The sequence below is a fragment of the Diabrotica virgifera genome, chromosome 5 (assembly GCF_917563875.1).
Source record: "Diabrotica virgifera virgifera chromosome 5, PGI_DIABVI_V3a".
NCBI classification, from domain to species: Eukaryota; Metazoa; Arthropoda; class Insecta; order Coleoptera; family Chrysomelidae; genus Diabrotica; species Diabrotica virgifera.
In genome coordinates, this window is record NC_065447.1 from 12,623,894 (window position 1) to 12,645,041 (window position 21,148).

The following is a 21,148-nucleotide window of genomic DNA, read 5'->3' on the forward strand; positions in this document are numbered from 1 at the left end:
GTCTGAATTTTTTTAAAGAAAAAAATGGTACGCCACTGAGATATTTCAAATTAAAAATTATTTTTGTATTCCACGTTTAATTTATGAAAAAGAACCTTTCTTGCATTTTTTTCCTATGGTGCACCGTTTTTATGAGAAAAAATAAAACATATTCGAGCGTATTTTTCATTTCTTAATACATTATCAAGAACTCTCCAATATAATAATACCAAAGTAGAACAATAACAGAAAATATTACTAAAAAGATTTTAACTAGGTGCAAAGCTACAGGTAATGCTCAAAATTACCTCCTTTAAAGGTGACAGAATAATTTTATATTCACCATTGGCGCCCGTACAGGTAATGGTCTGAATTTTTTTAAAGAAAAAAATAGTACGTCACTGAGATATGTCAAACTAAAAATCATTTTTGAATTCCTCGTTCAATTTACGACAAAAAATCGTTTTTGTCTTTTTTTCATATAATGCGCCGTTTTTATACAAAAAAGTAAAACATTTTAACGCTTACAAATTATTCGAGGTAGATTCCATATGCATAGAAACTTATTTCAAATACTTTGTAAAGATTAAGATAATTTATTTTTTTTGCATAAAAATGGCGCCTTATATGAAAAAAAGACAAAAACGATTTTTTGTCGTAAATTGAACGAGGAATTCAAAAATGATTTTTAATTTGACATATCTCAGTGGCGTACTATTTTATCTTTAAAAAATTCGGGCCATTACCCGTACGCGGGCCAATGGTGAATATAAAATTACTCTGTCACCTTTAAAGGAGGTAATTTTGAACATTTGTTGTAGGCTTGCACATAGTTAAAATATTTTAGAGATATTTTCTGTTATTGTTCTAGTTTGGCATTATTATAATGGAGAGTTCTTGATAATGTATTACGAAACGAAAAATACGCGCGAATATGTTTTATTTTTTTTGCATAAAAACGGTGCACCATATGAAAAAAAGACAAGAAAGGTTTTTTATCATAAATTAAACGTGGAATACAAAAATAATTTTTAATTTGAAATATCTCAGTGGCGTACTATTTTTTTCTTTAAAAAAATTCAGACCATTACCCGTAGGCGCGCCAATGATGAATATAAAATTGTTATTTGTTTGCCAAAGAATGCGCAATAACTATCTCTTAAAACCCACCAAATTTAATTTTTATAGCTTAAAAGGTCTTAGAATAAAAAAATTCGCAGTTTGAAAAAAAATTTCAACACCCCGTATCTTGGAAACGAAGCATTTACGGACATACGTTTATAGAGCAAACTGTCATTATTTTTTCATGTAGAATTACCCCTTAAAGTTTTTCATACATATTTACTAACACCCTGTATATTCCGAAAAAATCTCATCTCAGCTGAGTTCAATTATGATGGGCAAAAATATCAAAAAGAACGACAAAAATTCATTAATAGGAGTACAAACATATCATTAACCTCTTCGTTGCAAAGTTCAGAATCCGGAACTTTTTGCCTGTTGCGCATGTCCAGAATCAGTGACTTTTTGCTCGGTGCGCATGGCACGATTCCATGCTAAAATTGATGATGTTCGCGGTGTTTCGAGTTAGTTCTACAATGAAACTATGACCTTGAAGAGTACAGCGAATGGATTAAACATAGGAGCATAATAAAAAGAAAAAAAATTGTAAACATAAAACTTATATTGTTAAAATTCTAGGTCCATACAATATAAAGATATTTTTCGCTTAAATCATAATATAAAACAGTAATATACAAACCGATTGTTTTAAAACTCATTCAAATTCGACTGTATTTTCACCTAAATCGACTGGTCTATAACAATTTAAAATATTTCCCTTAAGAATTAGGATAATACTGCGCAGGAGGTGGAGCAACATTGTTTATAGGCGGAGCGTACTGCTGATAGTCACTGTAAGGGGGAGCGGCGGGTGTCCCGGCCGGAGGGGGTGGGTACATACCTTGCGGTGGAGGCGGCGGTGGATATTGCGCCGGATACGGTTGGTATCCAGCGTACATTGGTTGCGCTGGAGGCGCTTGTCCGCTGTAGTCGTACCCAGGTTGAGGGGGCGGCGGATGAGGAGGGTAATGAGGCTGAGGCGGCGGTGGATATCCTTGATATCCATAGTTGTACTGATGCTGTTGCGGTTGCGGCGGATACATCATGTCGTACGGTTGGGGCGGCGGCTGCGGGTAGGCGTAACCCTGCGGCGGGGGTGGAGCGTGGTACGGCGGCGCTTGGTAATTGTAATAGTTATTATAGTTGCCATATTCTTGACCTTCCGTCTTCGGCGGATCCGTTGCAGCTGGTGCTGCTTGTTGGGAAGTGGATGTTTGGGGATGGTACTGAGAATTGGGCGACTGGTCTGATACGTATGTTACGTCGTCGCTATGGTCGCTTATTTCACTTTGTTCGTGATGTTTTTGATCCGAATGTTCTGAAATTTCATCGTCTTCGTACGATTCTAGGTTGTCATCGTTTGTGGCCTGATATGCACTGGTTATACTATCTAAGGTATCCTAAAAATAATGGAATGGAATTATAGTACTGTCTATATACATACAGAGTGGGCCAAAGAAAAGAGTCCACCTCGATATTTGGCAGTATTTATTAGATTTTAAAGAATTGACGAACCAGGTCGATTTTTGATCTGGGGGGGGACACATTTTTACTGTACATACATCTGTCATTTGTCAACCCCCTCCCTTCCACTTCCCCCCTCTTATTTTTAAATAGGGAATAGGGGTTGTGTGCTAGCTCATTTGAAAGATTATTCAATTCTCTATTCAGTAATATAAATAAAAACATATTTATTTATACGGGGTGTCCAAAGAAATTTTTTTTAAATTAAATTAATTGACACAAAAAGAAGAATGTATGTAATTTATTTAATTCAAAATACATTCTACTGCTGTCAGAAAACAGAAAAAAATGTTTTTTGATAAACAAACAATGCTTTTCGCTTAATTTCAATGTTCAAGCTGCCACCCATCTGCCCCTTGACAGTTTGAACATTTAATTTAAGCGAAAGCAATGTTTTTTGTGAAATAAACATTTTTTTATGTTTTCTGACAGCATTAGAATGTATTTTGAATTAAATAAATTACACACATTGTTTTTATGGCAATTAATTTAATTTAAAATATTTTTTTCTTGGACACCCTGTATAAATAATTATATAAACGTTAATATTGCTGAATAGAGAATTGAATAACCTTTCAAATAAGGTAGCACACGACCCCTATTCCCTATTTAAAAATAAGGGGTGAGGGAAGTGTGTCCCCTTTAGATCAAAAATCGACCTGTTTCTTCATTTCCTTAAAATCTAATAAATACTGCCAAATATCGAGGTAGACTGTTTTCTTTGGCCCACTCTGTATATAGAGTATATAATATAGTAAAATGTTTATGCTTTGTTTTGGACAGTTACAATAATTCGGAGACAGATTACATTACCAATTAGAGCACCTTGAAAACAAACTAGAGGAGAAACAAATAAAAGGCTAGATGATACAGTCAAGAAAGACATAGAAAACGGGCCATACAGACAGCCATTACGGAAGCAACGGAAAAGTGTATAGTGTATAGGAAGAGTCTATATAATGGGACGTCAAGACTGGTTCAATGAATAATGTAGGAATATTTGGCAAGAAAAAGCAGGGCAAAAGTACAAAGAGATAGAGAAAATACTCAAAATACGATCGAAAAATATGTGATTAGAAGAGAAGTTTAAAAAATTGGCAGAAAGAAGAAAAGAGAACAGATAGAAACAAAGAGGTAAAACATTTCTACCAAGAAGTTAAGAAATCCCGAGAAACTAAAAAGAACAATACAAAATATTGCAGAAGCAAAGAAGGTTTACTTCTAGGAAAAACTACAGAAAAATTAAACAGATGGACGGAATACTTCGAAGATCTGTTAAATACAGACAAACAAGGGAAACTAGAAGGAAATGAGCAAGAATATGATGAAGGAAAGGAAAGGAAATTGTCAAGATGACATGCGAAGAACCATGTTAAAATATGTACCAATATGGCCTGGTCACATTTTTACGAATGCTAGAAAATCGAAATGTTCAAACAATACTGAAGGAGGAAGAAATGGGGAAAATAGGAAGAGGACGTCCAAAGAAGAAATCGGAAATATGCTAAACAATACGAGACGAAAATTAAAACATTTAAAAATTTTTAATTTCATTTTCTTTTTAATTCCTTCGTTAAATCATGAGCCAAGAACATAAACTATAAGAAAAAAAATTTCGAATTTTTGATTTGAGACGAACCTGCATGGAAATATTCTGCCTGCCGCAAAAATGGCTGGAAACTGCAGGAAAAAATCGAAAATTTTCAATATTTTTAGCTGAAATTTTTTTTACAACTTATTCATAAACTTTTAAATTAAAAGGGGAGTTGCTAATTTTTAAACATTTTGTCGTCAGATTTCGTTAGTTAAGGTTAAGCGACAAACGTTTTAGCTTATAATTTTAACCAAGACAGAAATAAAACATAATTCATGAAAAAGTTTTCTGGAAAATTTTAAGTCAAAATATGCAATAGGAAAAAAGTTATGTGATTTTATAGACGAGCGGCACACCACAAAAAACGCTTATTTCTCGAGATACTGTGTGGTGTAATGACTACAGTGTGGTGAATGGTTAATTTTGGTCACACTTTATATTTTTGATGGTACTGAAAATGAAAATTAGGTTTATTTTGAATTTTACGAGGGGGAACATTGACAAAATCGAAATTTTACCCGAAAAATAAAATAAAAAAAAATGAAATCACATTTTTGCGTTTAATAACTCTGTTCTATTTTAATATTTATTCTGAAATTTTTATAGTATAATATATTCCTTACCTTTCTGAAAACAACGGTACCTGTTTCAATCTTTCTGCCTCATTATAATAAAAGTTATAAATTGTTTAATGTGAAAGGTGCAGATTCCTGATTTTCAAAGTTTAATCGCAAAAGTTGAGTGAAAAAATTTGAAATTTAGCTTTTTAATCAAATTTATGGTAAAATATAGGGTAAAAAAAATGTTTCATAGAAAAAAAATAATGCAACTTTTAATTTTAAGAAAAACGTGATTTAATTTTTTTTTATTTTTAGGGTAAGATTGCGATTTTGACAATGTTCCTCCATCTAAAATTCAATATAAACCTTATTTTCGTTTTCAGCACCATCAAAAAGATAAAGTAAGACTAAAATTAGCCATTCACCACACCGTGGTCAGTATCTCGAGAAATAAGCGTTTATTTGCAAGAGTGCCACTCGTCTTTCCACCAATGACCAAAATTTGCCATTCACCTATCATGGTCGCTTTTTCGATTTCTAAGCCTCAAATTAGGGGTGTGCCGCTAGCCTATTAAAGTTTTCTAGTCTAGAGAATAAAGTAAACATTTTATTAATAGAAAATAAAAGATGCTTACCTGGAAGGGAGTACTATCACCTAACAGCGACGAATTACTATGATCCATCTGCTCCACTGCCGAATTATCCGGACTACTTTCCTCCCTCTCTTCCTCTTCGTCCACAACGGGAGGTGGAGGCGGCTGAACAGGAGGAGGCGGCGCCGGTTGTTGCACAGGCTGAGGAGGCTGCTTCGATCCCACCCTCTGTATCGAAATGTTCCTCTTCAATAACGATATTCTCTTTTCAATGTCGTCGTCGCTGTTTTCCTGAGGGTGTGGTGGATGAACAGGATGAGGCGGATGAGGTATTGGCAGCCTTTTGGTGCGTTCTAGAGGGTGATGGTGCATCATTGGAGGTTCTTTGGGTTCGTCGTCCCCGCTACCCATCGGGAAGCCATCGTCTTTTGAAATTGCCATGGATTTCGCTAGTTCGTTACCAATATGCGGAGGTCTTGCTTTTCCTGAAAACACAAGGGTTTAAACTATTTCAAGAATGCATAAACATAAGCCATATCCCTATGGAATGGAAAACATTTGAAGAATCAAATCACGAAGGAATATTCAGATTCCGAAGCATAAGAACAAGCAGGATTTCATACAGATCGCTCCATTATATTTACCACATTTTATTCTTAACTCAGGTAATAGAAAAAAGATGGCACGGGATCAAGAAATTCATATTGTTGTTCGTTGTTCATCGATCTACGGAAAGCCTATGATAGAGCTCCACTAAAGAAGCTGTGGCAATCAATGGAAAGCACGAATATTAATCATATAGAATTAATAAAAGCCGTCAAAGTACTATAAAATCAGTCAAAGTTTCAAATACATTTTTATTTTATTTTATATTAGTTTTACTCCTTTGAGTAACTACAGTGGGTGATCATATTATTAGAGCCACCTCAGAAAATTTTACTTTTGTTTAATAATGGTATGTAAGTTTTTTCTTTATACGGTCCACGTTGCCTTTGAAACTTTAGAAATGGATGCTATGTTTTTGTTGGAGTGATAAGTATTGAATATTAAAGTTTTTATTTCTGCTATTTTCCTTAGTCTTTGGATTTCCCATGATGTTCTGGTACCACTAGTGTAACGAACGGGCAATTTTTACTAAATTCACAAAATATAGTATAGTCAGAATATCACTAGAGAGCAATTGAAACTCACCAAGTTTATTATAACTCTAAACACCAAGAATACAAAATAATAGGCACCTGAGTTGCAAGCTAGGCTGGGCAGCACTGACAAACAATGATATCTGAGTCACGCATTATGCGTGTTGCCACTATTGTCAGACTATTCACTGCACTTTCATAAAGTGTAACAAGACAGCCAAATGGAAACAAATGCATTAATATATGATACAGCTCAATTATATACCCTTCCTCTAAAACATTGAATTTTACTGGGTGGCTCTAATAATATGATCACCCACTGTAAGTCCATTTTCCGTTGGAATTTACCAGCTGAACAGACGGGGTCGTGAATTGTAAGTTTTAGAATTCCCTCTGGTCTTCTTCGCTTCAGCATCCATCTGGCTTGCAATTTTTAGAAGCCATGGAGGTGTTACCAGGAAAATGGTCCAATAAGTTTTCAATTAAATATCTTTTAGGAATATTTTTAATATTTCTATTAGGTTGAAAACTTTGACTTTTAGTTGCCAGATGTCGCTAGACACCTACTCCATAAAAGTCAGTTGCAATGCGAGGATAAGCTCTCGGAGTTTCGTCACTTGGGGCAGAGAGCAGCAAACCTACGCCTCTCTGATGATGACTCCAATTAGAGTCGAAAATCGTCCATTAGAGTGCTGGTTTGCGCTCTCTGTTCCAAGTGAAAAATAAGACAGTCTCGCCTTCGCATTTCAACTCAATAAAAATGGTATACATTTTTATTTCATTTTACTATAGAATCAACCCATAATAACAATAATAACAGGGGTGGGGGGACACAAATAACAGCAGGATTTGTAACATCACAGGGATTGAAGCAAGAATGTTTCCTGTCCCCACTTTATTTAAAATATACCTCAAAAGTGCTTTAAAAAGATGTAAAATGTAAACAAAAATATTAGTCCTGTCGCCAGGGGGGGTACAACGGCCTCGTTAATTCAGATGGACTTACTCAAGTTTTTTTTATGTATTTTGACCCGTAGAACACGAATTTTTTGGGTAACAGTTGATCCGGATGTCGATAAGATTGTTATAGACCAAGAACTTGAGGAATCAAATAACAGCGATTTTTGGCAAAACAAAACACTATTTTGTATTTTTTGGGCCATTTTAAGTAAAAAATATTTCTACAAGTTTTTTCGTAGGATGCACAGTTTTCGAGATAAACGCGGTTGAACTTTAAAAAAATCGAAAAATTGCAATTTTTGAACCCGAATAACTTTTGATTAAAAAATAAAATAGCAAGTCTGCTTACCGCATTTAAAAGTTTAAGTCAAATTATATCGGTTTTGATTATTTCCATTGGTAAAAATTTATTTTTTTATTGTTTAACAAAGCTATAAACACGTAGGGTTTCCCGTGCTTTTACATGTGTTTTAACGCATGTAACGTAGAAATAGTCTTGATTGCACTAGTACCTATTCTACCTACTCGTTCGATTTTAAATGAGAAATCATAGAAACATCACTCACGCACTAGTTGTTTGTAGCTTTGTTTAACAATAACACAATAAATTTTTAGCAATGCAAATAATCAAAACCGACATAATTTGACTTGAACTTTCAAAGGCGCTAAGCAGAATTGCTATTTTATTTTTTAATCAAAAGTTATTCGGGTTTAAAAATTGCAGTTTTTCGATTTTTTGAAAGTTCAACCGCGTTTATCTCGAAAACTGTGCATCCTACTAAAAAACTTGTAGAAATATTTTTTGCTTAAAATGACCCAAAAAATACAAAATATTGTTTTGTTTTGCCAAAAATCGCTGTTATTTGATTCCTCAAGTTCTTGGTCTATAACAATCTTATCGACATCCGGATCAACTGTTACCCAAAAAATTCGTGTTCTACGGGTCAAAATACATAAAAAAAACTTGGGTAAGTCCATCTGAATTAACGAGGCCGTTGTACCCCCCCTGGCGACAGGACTATATAGAACAATGGATATATCACTCACCAACACTATGGTATAATCCGGTCAACTTAGACATCAAAATGCTTGGCAAATAACAAAAATTGCCGGAGAGCCAAATTTTGGTGGAGAGCTAGGGTATACCATAACAAATAAAGTTTAAAAAGTCCCCATCGATCCCATGTGTGCGTCAAAAGTTATTCGGGGTCAAAGGTCAAAATTTGAGATTTTTTGGATTTTTGTCGAAAACGGTAAGTTTTATCAAAAAAAAAACCTCAAACCAAAGTTATAGATCTTAACATTCTCTACAAAAATTGTCCTTGCAATTTTTTTCCCAAGAGTTACCATTCCTGAGATATCGCGATTTTAAAAGTTACTTTATACATTATATGCACATAATAAGCCACGTATATACATATGTGGCCCTTAAGACAAGTATAAATGCCAATTTGTGTCTCTTTTATATAGTATATTATACTATTCTGAAAATATTTCTTCAAAAGGTAATCAGTCCCAAACTGAATTTCCTCTATCCACGTGGCCTTGAAAAACATTTGGCTATACCATTGTTTAAAAAAGAACAGATTGTCTATTATAGGCAATGGCTACAGTATTGTCCGTAGGTCTGGTTCATAATATTATCTATTTCTTTTAGTGCTAAAGGTTCAGTTCAAGTGAATATAAGTACTTATTACAAGCGTCTACCATTTAGTACCGTTACCGTTATTTGTACAATTTTATAGTTTTAAAACTGTCTCAGTAGCACCGTGATAGTTCACGAAGAAGAAGTAGCTATAGATCCTGTATTATTATTTCAACGCATGAGTATCACTGAAGCTTTTGAGGATGAGATTGAAAAATTTTTTGAGTATGAATTAGCTCCTTACCCCTTATCACTTTTTGATGCAGCTGGAATGCGTAAAACAACAAAGCCAGCAATTTATGATTGCTTTGAATCAGTCAATACTGAGGTTGATCGTAGAAACGCTACTTACATTATTGATGGAAGGTACCTACTACATCACGTTGTGTGGGATCGAGAAGAAACCTTTAGCGTTATTTTTAATAAATATGTTCAGTATCTACGCAGACATTACGGGCTTACAGTGACAGTGGTATTTGACGGCTACAATGACTCGACAAAAAGTATTAAAGCTGCAGAACAACGTCGTCAAACTACAAAAACATCATCGGGTTCCGAGATTATCTTTATTACAGAAGGGGCAAAACGTCAGTACTTAAATTATTCGAAAAAAAAGATTTGACTGACTGCTGTAAAGTTTTTACAGAACTTGATTCTACACCGCAAACAATAATTACGGAAGGAATTCGCTTTCTTCTTGCGGTTTATGGAGCTCCAAAAAAAATTATTTGTCTTGATAAATACCGATACTTAAGTTTTGTAAAAAATACGCGAAACAAGAAACAATTACAACTATCATGTCTTCCTCCAACATCAGCATCTGCTTTTCAACATTTGTATCGAGTATATTATCAAGTTCAAACATGGCTAGGCAATGAACTGAATCCAGAAGACTGGGGTTGGAAATTAATAGATAATACTCTGGAACCGATTAAAACCTTACTCCCACCTGCTCCAGAAAAACTCCTTAACACTATTTTTTGCAATTGCAAAAAAGGTTGTAGTGCCAAATGTGGATGTAAAAAAGTCGGGTTGCTGTGTTCTCTAGTGTGTACCAACTGCCAAGGTCAGTCTTGCTCAAATGTCCAGTTTAGTACAACAGAGGAAGACTCGTGTGATTTTAATGAAGAGACCAATGACTCAGTCACATTTGAACAATTTTTGAACATCCAGCAAGAGGAAGAGGAAGAAGATGAAATCGAAGAAGACTTGACTGTTGAAGTAGACTGTCAAGAATATGAATCTGATTAGAATATCTAAAGAAATCAAAACAATAGTTAACCTAGTAATCAATAGCAATATCAATAATCAATATCAATAATAAGGTAATATCTAGAACTTGACCGGTATTGTTTCCTTAAATTATCCTAAAATTGTCAAAACAGTTAGTGGAGTAGGCCTACAGGGGAAACCACGGTAAAAAAACGCGCCGAGTACACTACCTCACAGAGGTGGTGTGGAAACGTGTGCATATCATGTATAATGTGACTCTTTGAATCGCGATATCTCAGGAATGGCAACTCTTAGGAAAAAAATAGTAAGAACTATTTTGTAGAGAATTTTAAGATCTACAACTTTGGTTTGAGGTTTTTTTTTGATAAAACTTACCGTTTTCGAAAAAATCCAAAAAATCTCAAATTTTGACCTTTGACCCCGAATAACTTTTGACGCACACATGGGATCGATGGGGACTTTTTAAACTTTATTTGTTATGGTATACCCTAGCTCTCCACCAAAATTTGGCTCTCCGGCAATTTTTGTTATTTAAAATGTCTATATAGACCGGGTTAGGTATATACGCACAATTTTGCAGATAATCAAAGTAATAGTGGCTCAAGATTATGACCATTTAAACTATATGCCCAGAAAATTAATTGAAGAGTTATGATGTATGGGGCCTAGAAATAAATAAAGAGAAAACTGAATACTTGTGCATTGGAGGACAACAGAAAGATGTTATATTAGACGACATATCCACGGTAAAGGACTGCTAGGACTACAAATATCTATAGTTTGTTTTTTAACCAAGAGGATTGATTCAAATTTACTGCGCTGTAATGCTTGTTTCTAATTGGTCCAACCGCAGGCAAGTTTACTCCACTGTTATTCAATTTTGACACTAATGACATTTATGAAATTTTGGCACTTCTGTCATTTTATAGGTTAATTAAGTATATCGGCGATTTTTTGTGTTTTCTGCATTATTCCTTTCATTTTTAGATTTTTAGTCTACTTTTATATAAAAACAGTTTGTTTTTAGAACTCTTTAGCGATGTGTTAGTATAATATAATATATATGGATTATCATCGAAAGCTGATATGATCAACGAAAAAAGAAGATGAATTTGGTGACTTTTCTAGTAACTTTCTTGGGTGTGAATCTGTCTTTTTAGTTTAATCCTCTTTTAAAAAATCAACTATAGGTATCAATATTTCGCACGATGAAACATTGGACAAAGCCATAAGACAAAGATATAAGGCAGGTAGAAAAGCCATCACAATGTTAAACAGTATTTTATGGGAGCAATCCATCATCAAAGAAAGTCAAATATGAGACTATAGTGAAAAGTATCACTTTATACAGCTGTGAGGTGTGACGCTACAGGCTGCTCACGACCTAGCCTATTTATTATAATTTTAATGTAAACAAGACCTTTCTTTTATTATGATTTATGATGTTCGATTGTTCTAGACTTCTGAAGTAAATTCTTTTAAAGTCGTAAAGATTATTTAACCCTTTTCGAGATGTTGTTGTTTATTTCTAGAACATTGTAATAATGTATAAATAGGGTTTTTTGGAATTAGTAGTTCAGTTGTGAATTTGAAAACGTCGGTGTACTTTGATATGTAAAGGCCCGGGTATATTTTTGAATTTGTAATTACATAAATTATTAGATTTAGTGTAATAAATAAATTAGATATCGTAGTTTGTAAAATAAAAGATAAATACAGTGTTTTTCATTTGTTTAGAAGTTATTAAAAATAAATAAAGTCAACTAAAATTAAACATTAGTGCCTAAAAGATCATAGAAAAGTCAGTTTTGTAACAGAGGTATGGCCACTAAAAGGAAGAAACTGCAAAGCTGAGAGCAACAGAAATGAATTTTTGGAGAAGAGTAGCAGGAAGATCTAGAAAATAAATTATTACCAACGAACGCATAAGAAAAATAATGGGAATTAAATGAACAATCACAGATGACTTATTAACACAACTTATCTCGTTCGAACATATACAAAGAATGGATGAATAAGGAATACCAAGGGAAATACTAAAATGGCAACAAGAAGGAAGGAGAAAACGAGGTGGACCGGGAAAAAGTTGGGAGCGAACGAATAGACAGAGAACTGAGAGAGAAAAATATAGAGAATTTATGGAACAACCGGACGAAGTGGCGATAGGAAGTTGGAAAACGGCGGAGAACGTTGTAAACCGACAAGTATTGGGACCGTGCAAGTTCGGAATAGCGACACCTGGTTTCATAACTCGGCAACATTATTCGCACTTTTAATTATATTGGCCAATTATATTATTCCTGGTTACTGGATAATTGTCAAGGCCCTAGCCCAAAAAAAGAATAAGAAGAAAAAATAAGATTCAGGTTATGGTATTAAAAGGTAAACATTCTATGGAAATCCACTTTTCTCTTTTAGACCAGGGCGCATCTGTAAAAATATTAGTACATTTGGACGTTGAGAGGTGACTCAAAATTTTTTGCAGAAATTGCTTGAAAATAACTCAAATAATAATATTTGAGTTATCCTCCCTCTCAAAAAGGTCCGGAACATTGTTTAAATAATCAAAATGTCAAAAAATTAAGGAAAAATTCCATTTTTCTCTTCGTTTTTTGATTATAACTTTAAAAGTGTTCATTTTCGAGAAAAGTTGTACTGACAAAAGTTGTATAATTAAATTTCCTACAATATAGAATTGGTTAAAAATTTAAAAAATAATCACCCTTGTTGCAAAATAGCAATAATTGCGAAAAAACCATAAAAAAACAAGTATTCGCATTTTACGTTTTTCAACCATTTATGCTACACTTAGTACCTTCATATTTCACCCAGAAAAACTTTATGATACAGTACAACAATACTGTAAATTTCATTAAGATCGGTTTAATAGATTTTGCAAAATAAATTTTGCAATCCAGCTTTCGCAAAAAAATTCATTATTTCAAAATGTTTCAGGACTGAAAATAAAGCAGATAGCAAGTTTTTTACGTATAGAAGTATACTGTATCTTTCATTTGCAATTTGCAAAATTAAAATCGATTAACTACCACGGCGTCAGGATTTTTTTTAAATAAACATTAATTATTGGTGCTACGCGCAGGACAGCGGATAGTTTGCTCTGATTGGGCATTCCAATGACCTTTGATAATGATTGATACATTTTAATTTTTATTACATTTCGATTTAAATAAACAAATTTGTTTATTGCAAAATAAAAACACATACTCTATCCTTTGAAATAACACTTTTTTTTAGCAAACACTTTCTTTGTTCATATATTTTAACTTAGAGAATAAAAGTTCATTATTTTTAAACATATGCAATTGTTTAAACAATATTTCACAAACAATAATAAAATTAGTTTGATTTTTGTGGAATTAAAATATTAAAATACAACAAAATATAGATTAAGAAAATAATATATTAGATAAAGATTGGAAAAAATTTTGGTGGAAATCAACTTGTGTGAATCGAACACCGCTGTCCTGCGCGTAGCACCAAAAATTAATGTTTATTTAAAAAATTTCCTGACGCCGTGGTAATTAATCGATTTTAATTTTGCAAATTGCAAATGAAAGGTACAGTACACTTCTATAAGCAAAAGAAAATTCAACTTGCTATCTGCTTTATTTTCAGTCCTGTAACATTTAAAAAAAAATGAATTTTTTTTGCGAAAGCTGGATTGCAAAATTTATTTTGCAAAAACTATTAAACCGATCTTAATGGAATTTACAGTGTTGCTTTACTATATCATAAAGTTTTTCTGGGTAAAATATGAAGGTCCAAGTGTAGCATAAATGGTTGAAAAACGTAAAATGCCAATACTTGTTTTTGTATGGTTCTTTTCGCAATTATTGCTATTTTGCAACAAGGGTGACTATTTTTTAAATTTTTAACCAATTCTATATTGTAGGAAATTTAATTACCCAACTTTTATGTTAGTACAACTTTTCTCAGAAATGAATAGTTTTAAAGTTATAATCAAAAAACCAATAAAAAAAAATCGAATTTTTCCTTCATATTTTGACATTTTGATTATTTAAACAATGTTCCGGGCCATTTTGAGTGGGAGGATAACTCAAATATTATTATTTGAATTATTTTCAAGCAATTTCTGCAAAAAAATTTGAGTCACCTCTCAACGTCCATCTCAAAACAGATGCGCCCTGGACTATTTGTATTAATTTGTGCTTAGAAGATGGAAACGAATAGAAATTAAATTGACAATTTTTTGTTGTATTTTTGCAATTTATAACACAGCATTTGCGAAATCCCATTTTCTTCAATGACAGTAGGTATGAAATATGTCAATATGACAATTTCAATTGACAATATGAATTTAAGAAAGTTGCAAGATTTCTCCGCTACTCCTGCACGATCGTTTCTCGTATACCCTACAAGTACTTGCACTTGCACACAGCGAATAGTAACTCCAACAACTTTTCAAAATACTTTTATAATCCCATTGAAGATTTTAAAACTCGGATTTTTTTAATCATATCTGTATTAATATACTAAAAAATACTTACCCATTGGTAACTTCTTATTCGTGGCACGCATCCTTGACACCAAGTTAGGAACCGACTGTTTTACACTCGGAACACCACCAAATTTGGCAGTACTTGGTGCGAAAGGCTTGACCGGTGGTCTTTTTTGTGGTACCACTGAAAGAGAAGGATTTCCTTTGATACCCAGTGGCAAAAGAGGCGGTTTTGACACCTTAGACGTGTCTGCGATGTCGTCGGCCTTACCTAATGATAAAAAATTAAAACAATTAAAAAATGTTGTAAAGTTTTACTGAATATCAATAACAGGTGGGTTGAAAAGTTCGTAGGCTGACACATATATGGCACTACTGCCATCAGAAAGCGAGGCAACACGCAACAGTCAGCTGGCAAGGTTATGGCATCAGTATTTTGGAATGCGCATAGTATAATATTTATCAACTATCTCGCAAAGACAAAAACCATTAACAGCGACTATTCATTGCGTTATTGGAGCGTTTAAAGGACGAAATCGCGAAAAACGGCCTCATTTGAAGAAGAAGAAAGTGTTATTCCATCAAGACAACGCACCGTGTCACAAATCAATGAAAACGATGGTAAAGTTTCATGAATTGAGCTTCTAATTGCTTCTGCAGCCACTCTATTTACCAGATATGGCTCCCAGCGACTACCACCTGTTCGCTGGCCTCAAGAGAATGCCCGGTGAAAAGAAATTTAGCACCAATGAAGAGGTAATCGCCGAAACTGAGGCTTATCTTGAGGCTAAAGACAAACATATAATGTAATGTATTATTAAAATGGTATTGAAAAGTTGTATAACCGCTATAATTGTTTTTTTTATTTAGAAAATACAGCCGCAACCACCTTAATGGTGATTAGCGGCGGCTACAGTATACAAAGTTAAATTTTATAAAATATTCCTATGAATTTTAGAAATTTTACAATATTGTCAAATGGTTAACAGTAACTTGTATGTACATTACGTATTTCACATACAGGTGGATCGCTTTTATACAATAAATATGAGTGAATAAGTCTCGTGTGTCCAATTCTCAATCGAGTTATCACCAACTGTTCTCTTGTATTACCAGCTGAGGGTTCCCAGGCTGTAATGTCATTTTTAATTAGTTTCAGTGACGTTTGAGACGATTGCCATTCGTTTTTCCGCTTTCACAAAACACGATTCTGAATGCAAGCTTTTATATCACTCGCGGTATTTCGACACTCTTCTTTTTCTATATCGGCACATACGGCAATTTCACCCGCGCACTGGTCAGCTTTTTCGTTGCCTGCAATTCCAATGATGGTATCCATATAAATATTATGTGGAAATATAAGTTTACTGGTTACCCTGAGATGACTCACCCTCGGATTCAGAGATCTGGTTACCCAAGTGCCATAGGATTTTCTTTCTGAGAGTGGCGATAAAACGTTTGGATGATCTGTCTTTCAATTGTGTATAAATTTCAGTTAACCTATCGTGTAATCGCATTAGGTCGGAAGTAAAATCTTGAATAATTATATCAATAGGATTTTGCGCGCCACTAATATTGCTTATAAGAAGATTCAGTTGGTCAAAATTGAGGACAAATGCGGGTGAATGATTTTCGATAAAATTTTGGCAGGTTCAAGGTTATACGATTTTGATGATTTCGTTGCTACATGCACCTCGTTGCTTTTAATCTTCTTGGCTTTAGGTTTAGATGAAGGTACAGTAAAGGGTTTTTCTGTATGGCTTGTTTCTCGAGAAGTGAGAACCTCATTGATACTACGTTTCGACTGCAGGTTGACATTAATGGCTATGTAGCTGTCCATGTTGCTAACTTCTTGATTTTCTTCTATATTAGGATTATTCAAATTATGTGCTGAGCTTTCTTCGATAAGAATTTGTTCGTTAGATAGGAATGTAGCTGTAGGTTGAGGCATAGTTTCGGGTGAGGAAGAAGAGATAGGATGACTGTTACTTGAACTTGCTATTGATTGTACTTGCTATCCATTTTATCGAAACAATTTGTGGCGATGTGTCCAGACTTTTTGCAGGTATAACAGGCCATAGTCTCTTGAGATAAGAAAATTCGATGTGTTGTGTTGATATTGTGAGGACTAACGTATATTTGTCTTCTGAAGCTCAAAATATGATTGTATTCAGGAAGATTGGAACTGATTTTTAGAAAAGTGACTGGGGAGAGAAGATTAAGTCCTATTTTTTGTAAATAATCAATTAACAAACTGTGTGGTATAGTGGGACACACGTTTGATAAACCAATACGTTCGGCTGGAGAAATCAGTCTTCTAGCTTGTACAGTATTACTCTCGATTTTTATTTGTCCCTGTTTTTGCATAACTTCGTCCAATAGTTGTTTGCTTGAAAGGTACATACATATCCGATTGTTCGATAATCGAGACGAAAATATAATATTTTTGGTTGAAGTAGATTGTCCAACGGAATTAAGTAATATTGCAGCTTCGTATTTTCTTCGTATTTTCGAAGACAATCGCTTGAAACTTGGACTGGAAAGGTGTAGAAGTAGCTGATGAATAGGTTTTATTGGTATTTGTCTGCAGTTGTTGTACATGTTGCGAGTCAGAGAGACTCCGAATGAGACTTCAATTTTTAATTTTAACACGAGACATGAAATGTGTTCAAAACTAATACGGACCTGACCAGTAATTAAGCAGGTAATTAAACCAGTAACAAAACTGAAATAAATTGTACCTTATATCGTACTTTATTGATGTTATTAAATTAGAATTAGCCAAAACTGGTTAATTACGTTATATTAAACAAAAATAATACGATCAATTCACTTACTGGTATCTACTAAAATTGTCACTTAACTATTTATAAATGAACTATTACTTTTTCTGCACAAAATTTGCAATTTTGTTGAGACCAGAAATAAACACGCCATTCGGTAGGTCGTTCAGGGCCGGACTTTTTCGCTATAATTGTTGTATCGCCCTCGAAGGTATATTGAATAATACTAATATTGAATAATAAAATCAAATTTTTTTTCTACGTTAGCCTACGAACTTTTCAGCCCAAAGATTATTGTTGCACAGTTGTGCAATAATTTTGTTTTTAAACATGCCTGGTATGCATAATTTTGTTATAAATACCTTTGAACTTCGTTGCAGTCTTGATCGCAACTATCTTTCCACTTTCTAATTGCATATATACCCCCTTTGGAGATTTAAGGACGAGAACCTTCTGTCCAGCCTTTAAGACTATGTTACCCTTTTCGGGTTGATTCGTAGGGATTACTACGTCTAAAGGAAGTGTCATTTCTTGAGCAGTCATTCCTTGTCGCTGCCAATGTTCAGCTGGAATCCACCTAAAACAATATTTTAAAATTATTACATAGTCACAAATTTAAACATGCTTTTGCAGTTTCACAACTTTATATATTTTTGAAATATCAACATACTTTTTGCTAGTTTTGATATTTCGTTTACCAAAACCAAACCACTATCCAACAATAGATTGTTTGTTGATACAATGTTGTCGAACCTCAATCGAGTCTATACAAAGCGCACTGGTGAGGAAGAAAATCAACAACACAACATGCAAGTGGATTATTCAGATGCTTCAGAGCAGAATAATATCCACAGATACGCATGAAGATACCATAAATCTGAGGGCAACTAAGGGATGCCCTCAAGGCGGTGTATTGTCACCGTCATTATGTATATGGAACATAGTTGTCGATGATCTGATTCATGGGCTAAGCGCCCAAGGAATCTGAGTCCAGGGTTTCGCAGATGATATCGTGATAGTAACTAGGGGAAAATTTCCCAGCACTGTTGCGTATCAGATGCGATATGCCCTTCACTACATAGAGAACTGGTGTCTGAAAGAGAACCTCTCCGTGAACCCTTCTAAAACTAAACTGGTAGCCTTTACAAATAAGAGGAAGCTTACTGGACTGGGTGAGCTGAAATTATTTGGAGAGGTACTGGAAAGAACCAATGAGGTTAAGTATCTAGGGGTAACCCTGGATTCGAAACTCAATTGGAATACTCATATTACCAATATAACCAATAGGGCTAAGCGACTCTTCTGGAACTGCAGACGAGTTGTAGGTAAAACCTGGGGATTGAAACCAAAGGTGATATGTTGGTTGTACACATCAGTGATACGACCGACAGTTACTTATGGGTCAGTACTCTGGTGGAGAAAGACGGCTTTGCAATCTTGTGTGACCACTCTCACCACCCTACAAAGACAAGCGCTTCTAAATATAACAGGAGCCTTGAATAGTACAGGAACGGCTTCATTAGAGGCTATCACAGGTCTCCCTCCGCTGGAATTGTATATTTCGGCGGTAGCCTTTATGACCATCCTGAGGCTCAAAGCAAACAATACTTGGAGGCCAAATTATGTATTGAATAGCCACACAAACATTACTGGGACTATACTTGAGGAATACATCTTTATGATGAACTTAGATATGATGACACCAGAACTAATCTTCACTGAGAAGATTAACACAATTATACCATCTAGAGAACAAAAAGTCCCAAACATTAATGGAGACTTAATATGGTTCACTGATGGATCTAAAACTGCCCATGGTACTGGATCAGGAGTCTTTGGGCAAACATGTAACTATAATAAATCTTACAGCCTAGGTCAACATACAACGGTGTTCCAGGCTGAAGTTTGCTTTGGTGGCCTGCATTGATGAAATAATTGATGAGGACCCTAAAGCTAAGAGAATCAACATTTACACAGATAGCCAATCGGCTATTCTGGCTGTAAAGAACCCTCTCACCAAATCAAAACTGGTGAGAAACTGCAAAGATCTCCTCAATAACCTGGCAAAAGACAACAAAGTGTCTTTAATATGGGTGCCGGGTCATGTATGGGTGCATGGGAACGAACGAGCAGATATGTTAGCGAAACAAGGCTCGAGAAAAACTTTTGAAGGCCCAGAACCTTTCTGTGGCATCATTAAAGATGCTATGAAAAACGAGGTTCAGAAATGGCTGATAAAGAATCATCAAAATAAATGGAGAACCACTCAAGGGCAAATCCAGACTAAAAAAATAATCAAGAATATTGATAAAAAACTCTCGAACAGTTTGATGAACCTCAATAAACGAGAGATCAAAACGGTCACTGAAATGGTGACTGGACATTGTCGTTTAAGAAATCACTTATACAAACTAGGTAAGGTGAATGAACCATGGTGCAGAAGGTGCGAAATGGAAGAAGAAACTGCCATACACATACTATGCTATTGCAGTGTGCTAGGTGATGTAAGGCAGAACTTCACTGGTCAAATGAGGTTTGAACCAGAAGAGATCTTAAAACTACCAATAAGAAAACTGTTGGCCTTCGTTGAGGCCACAGGACTTATAATAAACAGGGTTTAAGGAGAAGAAGAGGGTTTGGTACAAAGGTCTTATGACCAAGTGCCAGAGACTAACGAGTCTCGCCTGAGTTAAGAAGAAGAAGAAGAATGTTGTCGAACAATGAACCTTAGTTTAACAAATATCTTTAGTTGAAACTGCAAATCGCTTGATATACAATAGGGTTTTTCATCGATTGTCATTTGTTTCGAGCTTCTGTCATATGTTGTATAATCTGTGTATAATATCAATATACACGGATTATACGACATATGACAGAAGCTCGAAACAAATGGCTGTGAAAGAAAAGCATTGTTTGCATTGTTTGATATTGGCTTTCAAGTTGCTTTGGATATAACTTATTCTCAGCCTTAGACAGGGTCCTACTGTTTTTTCAGTAGACCTACTGATTTTTCAGTAGACTTACTGATTTTTCAGTAGACCTACTGATTTGAACTCCAATCTAGTGATCTACTGAAAACTGTATAAAACCTACTGATTTGAACTTCAATCTACTGATCTACTGAAAACTGTAAAAAATCAGTGCTCAAATATAAACTATTTCTCATTCATATTATACAACCCAAAACCCAACATCCAACAACACATTAATCTTCTTTCGTTTCACTTTATTACCCTGAAAATGCCTATTAGCCTAAGATAACAAGGGACTCTTTCGTTGAGAATTGTTTTGTTTTCAATTTTCAATAGATCATGTGTCATATGTTTCCAATATCCGGAACTGTGTCGGCTCAGAGTTAATTTATGGGTTTATCTGATGAATATGTAGGTTCAATTTGGGTAAATGAAATGGGTAATTTTTGTCTTTTCTTTAGTTTAGTACTTATTCTGCTTCCAATTTCTATTAAGGCTATGGGTACATAATTCGCAAATATTTTACGTGTATCCCTACTTTTTCTGTCTTTACATGGCAAATTA

The 21,148-nt window shown here is 34.4% G+C and overlaps 1 protein-coding gene across 1 annotated transcript in view; it reads right to left on the reverse strand.

Annotated features, from left to right (window-relative positions):
• Nucleotides 1-1,645: 1,645 nt before the first annotated feature.
• LOC114332829 (helicase ARIP4) overlaps nt 1,646-21,148 on the reverse strand; it is an 81,936-nt gene continuing 62,433 nt past the window's right edge. The window contains exons 15-18 of the mRNA XM_028282638.2: nt 17,975-18,189; nt 14,879-15,100; nt 5,415-5,857; nt 1,646-2,501 (exon numbers count right to left, since the gene is read on the reverse strand). Coding sequence (XP_028138439.1) covers nt 1,821-2,501; nt 5,415-5,857; nt 14,879-15,100; nt 17,975-18,189 — 1,561 coding nt within the window. The 3' untranslated portion in view covers nt 1,646-1,820. The remainder of the gene's footprint in view (nt 2,502-5,414; nt 5,858-14,878; nt 15,101-17,974; nt 18,190-21,148) is intronic.